Raw genomic sequence first — 12500 nt, 5'->3', positions numbered from 1 at the left:
AGTACATATACTTGTTTCTGCATCCAATACTCTTATATTGATACAAATACCCATGTCTGATAATCTCATTATTTACATATCTATTCTTGTTTCTAATATTCACATCCCATGTCTGATATTCTGATTTCCCTATTCTTATGTCTAATATTCAGTTCCCATGTCTGATACCTATGTTACTGTGCCTGGATATACTCATTCCTGTGTCTGATATCCAAATTCTTGTTCTTGATAGACATATCTCCCATGTCTGATATTCTTATTTCCCTATTCTTGTGTCTAATATTCACAACTCATGTCTAATCTCTACATTATTTTGCCTGATATACATATCACAGTGTCTGATATCCACATTCATATGCTTCATGCGCTAACACCTATGGCTGATATTTCCATATTCTTGTGCCTGATATTCGCAACCCATTTTGATATCTGTGTTATCTTGCCTGATATACTTGTTTCAGTGTCTGGTATCAACAGTGGCTTCAAATGTTTTTCAAAGGGATAAGAAACAAAAACTGCTGAGGGAAAACTTTTTATGTTATTTTTATGCATTTCATTACAAAAAGGAAAACGCACGCGGGCACTCGAAAAATAAAATTGTCACTCGTGAGTGTTTATCGTAATATTAATTAGATACGGTATATAGGTGTATGCATATAAACATATATATATGTATGTATACATATATGTAGTATACGTGATGAATATATATATATGATGTATATATATATATATATATATATATATATATATATATATATATATATATATATATATATATGCTTATAAAAGTATGTTTACAGTTTCATTTTTTTATCCCTAGGAAAATATAGAAAACGCACACAAGCGTTCAGGAAGCAAAACAGTTCCACCCGTGCCTGAGAAAGCATAATAAGTTAGGATATGCTTTCAAACAACATGCATCATTCTTTTTATATTTTTTGTGAACGAATAACAAAAACTGGTTAAACCGATTCTCAAACAAATGAAGTGTACACCTGCTATTTTTTTTTATTTCCACGCGAGCTGCTTTCGAAGCAAGAGCCCGTGCTGTCATAAAGCCAGCTTAGTCTAACGGTGTACAAGCTTTTTGTTTATCAAAGACGAACAGTTAGAAAACATGAACACCTCTGAGTTTCACAAGTATCACAATTTCAAACAATTCATTTTTATATATGAGTATCAGGTACAGGAAAGGGTTTTTTGACAACTGCTTTCATTTGTTTTTTGAAGGGGGAGGGGCGTGGGCCCCTGCTGTATTTCTCGTGGAATTCAGAGTTCATTGTTAACCAGCGGGCTTCTTGAAACACATACCATGAGAACCTGTGACATTTCATCTTCCCATAACCTTGTTTCAAACTAAGACTCCCTAAGAGATCAACTTTCTCAAGTTTTAGCCATTTGGAATAATGTCCTTGAGAAAGGTGATGTCATTACACGAGCCCAAGAGGATTTGAACTTTAGCATTACCTGAGACCGAGGTAAAACAAGCTTCTGTGAGAAAGGTTAGTTCATAGTATACTCTGGAGTTATAAGTCCAAGGGATTTTAGGCGTTGCAGAAGACTTGTACTGAACATAAACCTATTAGGAACTCCTTTTGGTGGCAGCAAACTGATACCAAGATTTGTTTTTTCCACAACAGATCTGATTTCTAGGCCTAAGTAGGAGAGGACCAAAACTCCTTAACACTATCAAAAATACTTATGAGTACAGAAGGCAAAAGGTACAAAGGCATATCTGCTATCACTCAGTTAGCACAGCACACTTTAATTAAGACACACTTGAGGAACTATTGGTCCCTAGCTGTTGTAGAGCAAACAGCGTAATTTTGTCGTTTCAGATTTCAAGGAAGACAGTTCAATGCGCAGCTTGATGTTCTCCTGTTCCAGGAACGCAGCGCGTATTGCTATTTCGTCCTCCTTTGCCCTCCGCGCGTCCCTGGATCTCTTGGCTGCCTCGTTGTTCTTCCTGCGTCTCTCCCAGTAAGCGTCGTCCTTGATGATTTCTGTACTCTGGGAGGAACCCTGCTTTGTAACGCTGCCAGTGTCGCTGTCATTGCCGTTGCTGTTGCTACACGTGGCGTCGTTGCTCATGTCGCTTGTCATGCTTGCTCTGAACTCCAATGCTGACTCAGCGGATTTAGCTACTTCACCCAGATTGTCCTCACAGGCGACTTCAAGTTCTGAGTTGTTGTCGGTTGTGCCACTTACCTCACTTCCACAAGGGTCAGGGCTCATCTCGCTGCTTTTGTTGATGTAACTGTTTCCGTATTTCACATCACTGCCTTTGGAACTGTCTCTCTCGCGCGCGCATTGCTCGAGGCGTGCTCTGCGAGCCTTGGAGCCACCCACTTGCATGAGCATTCTCTTGCGAAACTTCATGTAGGACTCGTTGCTCTCCGCGTTAATGGCAGCCTCAGTCTGCGAAGTAGTCAGGATACTGCTGGAGGTGTCCATCAGATCCCTAAAACTTGTGGCAGGAGCACCAATTCCTGTAAGGCCTGCCATAGGGGTGATGCTTCCCATGGGACTGCTGTTAGAGCCAGCTACAGAACCCAACACTGTCCCTAGACTGTCGTTCCTGAGACTTCTGTCTAATAAGGTTGTTTCTTTGAAGCTGTCCATGCCCAACAGCCTTTGACCTAGGGTATTCACTGGCATTGGATTCAAACCCAGCAAACTAGTCGGACTAGGAGCTGAATGCAGGTGAGAACCAGGTATCTGAAAATTAGCCGGGGCGGGCGTGTGATTTGGCGCAGGCAGGAACGGCTCAAACTGTGCTGAGAATCTGGTGGCGTTAAGAGCAGACTGTATGGTGGACAGCAGAAGGGGATTAGCTTGCAGCTGCGCAAGTAAAAGTGCATTGATCCCAGACATTGCCGGCACTGGCGAGGTTTTTGGGGGTCCCAAAAGAGGACTGGCGGATGTATGACTGTATGACTGCGGAAAAGACGGGCTCAGCCCCAGGTGAAACGGCGTTTTAACCGCTGTGGGATCAAGAGGATTCAGCGCTGCGCTGGGGAGGAGGTCGCTTTCCAGAGTTCTGGAAAGTGTCGTGGGACTTTTGCTGCCAACTAAAGAGTCACGAAGGCGCATGTTATTGTTTTTCTCGCTGGTGTGTCTGTCAAAGACCTTCTTCCCTTTTGTCGAGAAGTCTAAGGGCTGAGTCTCTCTCGGGACGTCGATGGGGCTGCTGACGGCAGCTGGAGCTACGGGTGGACATCTCAGGCCTAGACTCTCCCTGTTGAAGAACAGAGCTGGATAGGCGATGCCTTCAGCCATTCTTTCTGTGAAGAAAAAACAGTAGGTTATAAGTATAAAGTATGTGCATGAGTATAATTATTATTATTAATATTATTCAGAAGATGCACCCTATTCATATGGAACAAGCCCACCAAAGGGGTCACTGACCTGAAATTCAAACTTCTAAAGAGTTAAAGGGAGATACAGAAAGAAGAGATCTCACTTACTAAAAAAAAATTAATCAATAAATTAATAAATAGATAAGGGCTAAAATAGTTTACTGTATGAATATCTTTGATTAATAAACGCTGTTTTAAAATCCTAAAAAAATTGTCACTTTGTTCGTTTCACAGAACTTTGCTCGATATAGAAATAGGCACAATAATAATAATAATAATAATAATAATAATAATAATAATAATAATAATAATAATAATAATAATAATAATAACATTTCATAACTTTGAAAAACTGGGCAAGAGTCATGTACAATGCATTATTATAGCTACTATCATCAATTGAAAATCCACAATGATTCCTATACCTTGTATTTTTGCCAGAGGATACTAACACCTTGACGAACACCATACATGTGTTCGGAAGCATTGGCCTGTAACCTTTGACCAAAATGCGAGATACTGTAGTTACTGTGGATTTTAATGGACAATAATTTAATTATATACCGGTATATATATATGTATATATATATATATATATATATATATATATATATATATATATATATATATATATATATATATTTGAAAAGGAAAAGACCATAAATCAAAACCAAGAAATAATGAAAAAAAAGCAACAAAACACACACACACACACACACATACACACTCAAAAACATCACAATCAACTGTCCGTCAAACGCTCCTCTCCCAAAATCCCGCTACTTCCGCCTAACTTCCGGAACTGAAGAATGATCGAGTCATCGGCTCAAACGCCGCCAAAGATTTATGAAGCATAAAATAAAGCAACAGGAAGGAAAGAGTATCTCGCGAAAACAAACAGAACGAACGACCAGGCAAACACAGAAATTGAACGATAAACAAGAAAATCGTCAGCAGACGGGCAAAGTCATCAGGCCGCGTCACTTCCCCGCACCGGACGATGTTACGCATGGGTGTCGTAAAGTCAAGCTTGGATAACTTTGGAAAAAAAAAAGTAAAATAAACATTTGATTTGAATCGACGTGTGCGTTGGGTGGACGGGGCCGAATGAGTGGTTATAAATATTTATTCATTGGTGCAAAGTTCTGTGGTAGATATTCTTTAATTGGTGTAAGTTTTCTGGTAAATGTTTATTAATTGGTGTAAAGTTCTGTGGTAAATATTCATTAATTGTTGTAAAGTTCTATGGTAAATATTTACTGATTGGTGTAAAGTTCTGTGGTAAATATTTATTCATTGGTGTAAAGTTCTATGATAGATAATTATTACCTAGGGTAAAGTTCTGTGTTAAATATTTATTAATTGGTGTAAAGTTATGTGGTATATATTTATTAACTAGTGTAAAGTTTTGTGGGTGTCAGAATTTCCGCGGGAATTCATAAGGCAAGTATTTATTTTTTTCGACGGTTATAAACATAGGCTATAAAAATTGGTGTAAAATTTTGTGGGTGTCAGAATATGTGTTACAACTATTTCCTCGGGAATTCATAATGCAAGTATTTATTTTTTCAGCGGTTGTAAATATATATAAATTAAAGTTTTGTGGGTGTCAGAATACTTATTACAATTATTTCCACGGAAATTCATGAGACAAGTATTTATTTATTTTTTTCTCAACAGTATAACCTATAACTCTTTCATCCTAACTTGGGTATAGATTAATTTATTCTTAATATTCACCGGCACATTCACATTATAACTTCTGAAATAAATATGAACCGTGAACCACGTGAAAAACAGATTCCCAAAATATTTACAGTTTTATGTATTTGTACAGGGGGCTCATAAGCATCGCGACGAGACCCTTACAGATAATGCGTCAGCAGATAGGATCCTTGCCGGGGGCAGTATAGGACCTATCAATTATATTTCCCAGTCAGGCGTAAGTTAGTCTAAAAGTAGAGCGAATTCAATATTAAGTGATATAATGTGGTTTGATATATATATATATATATATATATATATATATATATATATATATATATATATATATATATATATATATATATATATATATATATATATATATATATATAGTGTGTGTGTAAACCATCTCGCTACTGCTAACATTCCATGACAGTTATTCTTGATAACAACGCGGAAAGAAGGTGAAGAAGATGAAGATAAATAATCATTTTTCACGCACTCGTTATCAAAGCAGAACTCCGGATTGCTTGCATTTGCAAAAAAAAGGTAAATGTCCACTAAATTTGCAAAAATAATGTTTGAAAGCTGCCTGAGTCTCATTAACAGGGAACGCTGAGAATGCCATTTGTGTCAAGTCATGATATTTAAAAGTTGCTAGATTCTAGTTGCTAGATTCTAGATTCTCGTCAACAAGGAACAATAAAAATGCGTTGATTCTATTTTTTATTTTGGATGACTGAAAATAACAACTCATTTTATAGAACATTTATTACCATTTTTAATTTTCGGTAAAAGAAACCACTGACATGGCTGTTTCTGTCCGTCCGCACTTTTTTCTGTCCGCCCTCAGATCTTAAAAACTACCGAGGCTAGAGGGCTGCAAATTGGTATGCTGATCATCCACCCTCCAGTCATCAAACATACCAAATTGCAGCCCTCTAGCCTTAGTAGCTTTTATTTTATTTAAGGCTAAAGTTAGCAATGATCGTGCGCCTAGCACCGCCATAGGTGCCAACAACACGGGCCACCAACGGGCCGTGGCTGAAAGATTCATGGCCCGCGACAGAGAGTTTCATGGGCCGTGGCTGAGAGTTTCACACAGCACCATACGCTGTACAGAAAACTCGATTGCGCCGAAGAAACATCGTTCGCATTTTTTACTTGTTTTTTTGTAGTAGACTGAAAATAACAACTCATTTTTGTAGAATATTTGTTTTTTGTACTTGATTGTGTCGCGTGAAGTTAATTACCTTTTGTCTACGACTGTCGCTTGAAATTACTTCGAGGTCCGTGAGCGTGAGTTACTTAGAGTAACAAATCGAATTTGTGCTCTTTTTATTATATTAAAAAATGGAATTTACTCTACCCTCGGTTATTTGCGCGCTTACAGTTGTGCGCATGTTTGATTTCCTTGCGTTTGCGCCTAGCTCGCAAGCGTGCATGTATGCAAATAAATTAGGTTACACACAAACGCACGCACACACATATATATATATATATATATATATATATATATATATATATATATATATATATATATATATATATATATATATAGTATATGCATATTTCAATCCTTAAACTATTCGCTATTTTCTATATATATGTATATATTTTCCTCTAAACATGAGAAAGAGAATTATCAAGTAATGATAATAACTCATGTATTCACTAATGCATAAAACTGATGAAAAAATTGATATTATTTTATTTCTTTATTTCTATTTTTTACATCATTTTTTTTTCAACTCATTTGAATTATTATTATTATTATTATTATTATTATTATTATTATTATTATTATTATTATTATTATTCATCTCCCGCAACAGATTTTCCTACTTAAAATTTTACAGAAACAAATGTGGTATAGTTTTTATTTTCCTTTGAAATATCAACTCATAAAATTATTATTATTATTATTATTATTATTATTATTATTATTATTATTATTATTCCTTAATCTTAATTTTTCGTAATAAATTTTCCTACTTAAAATTTTACTAAAATAAATGTGGTATTATTATTGTTATTATTATTACATATATACATTATTATTATTATTATTATTATTATTATTATTATTATGTATTATTCCTCAATCTTAATTTTTCAAACTAGATTTTCCTACTCAGTATTTTACTAAAACCAATGGTATAATTTTTATTTTACTTGAAAACTATCTGTTCATAAAATTATTATTATTATTATTATTATTATTATTATTATTATTATTATTATTATTATTATTATTATTATTATTATTAGTATTATTATTATTATTCCTTAATCTTCATTTTACAAAATATATTTTCCTGTATAATTTCTATTTTCCTTTAAAAGTATCAACTCATGGTATTATTATTATTATTATTATTATTATTATTATTATTATTATTATTATTATTATTATTATTATTATCATTATAATTTTTCCTTAGTCTTCATTTTCTCAAAGATTTTCGTACTTAGCATTTTGCTAAAATAAATGTCATATAATTTTTAATTACGTTTAAAGGTATCAACTTCATAGAAATACCATTATTATTATTATTATTATTATTATTATTATTGAAACCTCTTTATACAAAGAAAAAGAAAATAATAAACCAATAAACCAATTATTTGCTTCAGTCACTAAAATTATGAAGAAAACTGCAATGTTCGATTATATTATTATTATTATTATTATTATTATTATTATTATTATTATTATTATTATTCAGAAGGTGAAATTATTATTATTATTATTATTATTATTATTATTATTATTATTATTATTATTATTAAAATTAAATAAAAAAAACATCTGTTGTGTACAAGTTTTTAAGGACAACTCCAAAACCCCAGAAAGCTATTATTATTATATTATTATTATTATTATTATTATTATTATTATTATTATTATTATTATTATTATTATTATTATCAAGAAGCAAGTGTAAATTAATATCATCTCCTTCATTAAGTTCTTAAGAAGTCCAGAAGCCTCAAAAACTATTATTATTATTATTATTATTATTATTATTATTATTATTATTATTATTATTATTATTATTATTATTATTATTATATTCATGACGTGCAAATTTCTTGGTATATGTGATAATTATCAATTATGCATAATTACCAATTAATATATGTAAATACCAGCATATTTATTAAACATGATGAAAATCTAATTTAATCTAACTATGGCAATTGTGCAAAATTCTCTGTTGATTTATTTGATAAAATTAACCACTCAATAAAATATTACTAAGCACTTCTTGTGAATATTTACTGGTCAAGCAAAATGTATAATTATCACAATCACCTTCACTTTGTTATGGAAAAGTCCAATTACTGAAGACTTTGCCTGATTATATTTTACTTAGAATTCCTTAGAAAATCATTAACAACAAGCAGGGTGTCGAAAGCTCAAGGGTAATTTGAACTTTTGGATTAATTTCTGTGAGAATATTTCAAGATAGCAGAAGTTTATGCTCGTGATACTTCAGCAACCAACAATTTTGAAAATAATTTACAAAAGAAAAGCAGCATCAGAAGGCGAAAAAGTAATTTAAATATTTGCATTAATTTCTAAAAGGCTGTTTTAACATTATAGAAATTATTGCTATGATATTTCAACAACCTACAATCTTAAGCCTAAATATTAAACCGAAATTCGACATAATCCAGACCTTACCTGATGCCTTATTGACGAAATCAGCTGATCTTATACCGGAAGCGATCTTTGCCTTCTCGCTCCAAATCGTTGGAGACGAAAAACTTGGAGCGGGATTTGGAGGGTTTAATCTCTTCAGACCCTCTCCTCCTCTGCCTCTTCCTCTTCCTCCTCCTCCTCGTACTCCTAGCTGGCACAGGAAACCATCTCTTTCGGGGAAACACGACACTGACATGGAAATCTCGAGAGCCCTTTGGATATGAAGTCAGTTCAAGCAAATCGCCTCAAGCCTCTGGAGGTGTCAAAAGGCAACTGTCAGCTCTCAGACCAGGGGCTTAGACTTTCAGACAGTTCTCCCACTTACACCCCAAAATTGAACATAAACTGACGTCTGCAGGTCCTGCTAAGCCACTTCCAAAAACTTGTAAACCGTCTGGAGGTGTCAATACGTAACTGTCAGCTCTCAGACCAGGGTCTTAGAGTTCAAGATAGGTCCTCCATTCACAACCCCAAAATAATCAACTCAACGTCTTCAGGTCCTGCTAAGGCACTTCCAAAAACTCGTAGACTGTCCCGACAGGCATACCGCGTCGCTAGCAGCCCGGAGAGAAAGCGACTTTGAAAGGCGCTGCGATTCACGATCGGCGACTGATTATCCTGGCCAGTGCGATGGCTGACACGCAACTCGATGTCAATTGTTCTCTTCTACACTGTAATACCAGCGACTCACTCCATAGCTCCACCCCCAGTTTCTGCCCCTCCCCCCCTACCCCTTTCTCCCCAACTGATGTGCGTGGACTTGGTGGACCTATATCTTACTCCAATTACTCCTGATTCTCTCTCTCTCTCTCTCTCTCTTCTCTAGGTACTCGTGTCTGTTAATCCTTTGTACCATCAATTCAGTTAAATGTGAATTTGTTTTTTCTTTAACTTTCTTCACATTTCCCAATAGTATTTTTATCAACTCTCTCTCTCTCTTTCTCTCTCTCTACTCTGTTTTTAGTCTTGCAATCAGTACAGATTTTATTTTCCTTGTACCATTAATTCAATTAATTGTAAAACAAGTTTTTTATATGTATTTTTTTAATTTCTCTTTCCCACATTCTCCAATATTTCTCTCTCTCTCTCTCTCTCTCTCTCTCTCTCTCTCTCTCTCTCTCTCTCCTTTAGGTACTCTCTCTCTGTCTTAATCAGTACAAATTTTATTTCCCTATGTTCCATAATTCAGTTAAATGTAAAACAATAATTTTTTTAATCATTTTCATCTCTTTTACATTTTGTAATTAAATATAAAACAAATTTTTTTATTCTGTTTAACCTTCTCCACATTCCCCAGTTTTATATTCAATAAATCTTATGAGGAAAATATATATCTACTTTTCTATTCCATAATAATTAGGTAGCGACTTTGTAAATAAGAAATAATGCAATGGTTACTTTGCAGTATAAAAAAATAAAATTCTCAAAATCAACTGCAAGTCATTCAGATAGTGACCACATCTTACCCATTATTGATCCTGCCTGAAGTGGAAAGTGCAGCTGGCCTCGCTTGAGTTGTGGATCCCTTGGGAGCGGCAAATCCTCCCTCAAATGGCAGACAAATAGACAAACGTATGTACTCACAAGTCATGCAAAGACATTGTTATTTAAAGGACAATCAGTGTGGTCTGAGGTACCACCAATCATGCCTAAAGGCAAAAGTGGCTACTAGCCTTGGGTTGTGAACCCCTTGGGAGAGGAAAGTAATTTCGAAATGGCTGATGGGACTTAACCAAAAATTAAGCGATGATCTTGCTTTCCGAAAGTGGGACTGGTATAGGACATTTATCTAAGGAAGTTATTGCTTGATCATAGCCAAATTATATATTAAACTTGGTCACTTCCACAGTTGTTTTGTGGTAGTTTTAGACATATTTAATGTCTCACAGTATAAGCTTAGATTGTTTTCAGTCTCTCTCTCTCTCTCTCTCTCTCTCTCTCTCTCTCTCTGTGTGTGAACAGTCTTGGAACTCTTTCATGTCTCTCACAGTATGAGCTTAAATTGTTCTCTCTCTCTCTCTCTCTCTCTCTCTCTCTCTCTCTCTCTCTCTCGTAAATCAGCGGTTCTCACGGTACACTTAAAACAAGAACAAGCCAACGAAACAGCAAACAAGCAAACAGCATACAAAAGCAAACACGGGCCCACCAGCATTTGCATGTGATCTCGAAGCGAGCAAACAAACCTAGCAGTTGTGTATGTCACGTGACCTCCCTTCCTTCCTTCCTTAGCTTACAAAGACCGTGGGAACATCGTTACACTACCTGACCAAAAGCTCGTAAGAAATAACAATAATAACAAGTAAAAAATGCGCCGGAGTTTCTTCGGCGCAATCGGATTTTCCGTGCAGCGCATAATGCTGTATGACACTTTCAGCCGCGGCCCATGAAACTCAGCCACGGTCCGGTGGTGGCCTCAGCCGCGGCCCATGAAACTCAGCCACTGTCCTGTGGTGGCCTGTGTTGTTGGTACCCATATCGGTGCCAGAATTATGATTATGGCTAATGAAACTTTCAGCCGCGGCCCATGAAACTCAGCCACGGTCCGGTGGTGGCCTCAGCCGCGGCCCATGAAACTCAGCCACTGTCCGGTGGTGGCCTGTGTTGTTGGTATCTATATCGGTGCCAGAAGTACGATTATGGATAACTTTAACGTTAAATAAAATCAAAACTATTGAGGCTAGAGGGCTGTAATTTGGTATGTTTTGTGATTGGAGGGTGGATGATGAACATACCAATTTGCAGCCCTCTAGCCTTAGTAGTTTTTAAGATCTGAGGGCGGACAGAAAAAAGTGCGGGCAGAAAAAAGTGTGGACGGGCAGACAAAGCCATCTCAATAGTTTTCTTTTGCAGAAAACTAATAATAAAAGAAAGGAATAAAGCACTTTCTTGCCACGTTGACCTACTGTTATCCGTTTTCTTACGAGAATCAGAAGGGTTCTCTTACGTTAATGGATTCCGGTGTCGGTAAATCACGAGCTTTGATACCTTGAGTGTGTAAGTATGAATAAATATGACTTTTCATTTTTAGTGTGAAAGATTGAGTTTTTTTTTGTTTTTGTTTTTGTTTCTGAAGTCCGCGTAAATGGGAGTTTAAAGATTGACGCTTTCATTGACTGTTTTTTTTTTCGTGTGTCAAAATATGGTTTGGTTTTCGTTTTCAAAATGAAGTTTCTTTTTAAAAAAAATGTGAAGAAGATGTTAATAGCTAGAATAAGTTTCTCTCTCTCTCTCTCTCTCTCTCTAACATTATCATCTCTTTCTCTCATTATCATATATTTCTCTCCTCTCCTCTCCTCTTTTATACCTCTTTATTCACGCTTTTTATTTTCCCTTTCAAATAGTCTACGTATTCTTTCCATCTTCGTAACTCACCTTCGTCTCCCCCTCTCCCCCCTCCCCTCCTCCACCTTCCAATCTACACCTCTTCCAACCTCCCCTACCACAATCTCCACCACCTTCCAATCTCCCCACCACCTCCACCACTTCCAATCTCCCCCACCAATCCCCACCACTTCCAATCCCCCTATTAATCTCCATCCATTCCAATCTCCACCACTTACCAGTCTCCAGCCTTTCCAATCTCCACCACTTACAATCTCCCCACCAATCTCCACCCCTCTAATCTCCACCCCCTCCAGTGTCCAATTTTCACCCCTTCCAATCTCCGCCTCTTCCATTTAATGTTCACCCCTTCCAATGTCTACCACTTCCAATCTCCACCAACC

At 35.9% G+C, this 12500-nt stretch overlaps 1 protein-coding gene across 1 annotated transcript; it reads right to left on the bottom strand.

The window, feature by feature from the left end:
- Window positions 1-787: 787 nt before the first annotated feature.
- Window positions 788-9497, bottom strand: LOC136854967 (uncharacterized). Its single transcript, XM_067131629.1, has 2 exons — window positions 8758-9497; window positions 788-3287 (listed from the first exon to the last, which is right to left on the bottom strand). Exons 1-2 carry the CDS (start codon window positions 8969-8971, stop codon window positions 1801-1803), a joined length of 1701 nt encoding a protein of 566 aa, XP_066987730.1. The 5' UTR covers window positions 8972-9497; the 3' UTR covers window positions 788-1800.
- Between the last annotated feature and the right edge of the window lie 3003 nt (window positions 9498-12500).

The sequence above is a fragment of the Macrobrachium rosenbergii genome, chromosome 30 (genome assembly GCF_040412425.1).
Source record: "Macrobrachium rosenbergii isolate ZJJX-2024 chromosome 30, ASM4041242v1, whole genome shotgun sequence".
NCBI lineage: Eukaryota > Metazoa > Arthropoda > Malacostraca > Decapoda > Palaemonidae > Macrobrachium > Macrobrachium rosenbergii.
Note: the sequence above shows the minus strand (reverse complement) of the source record. Positions and strands in the feature narration are given on the sequence as shown.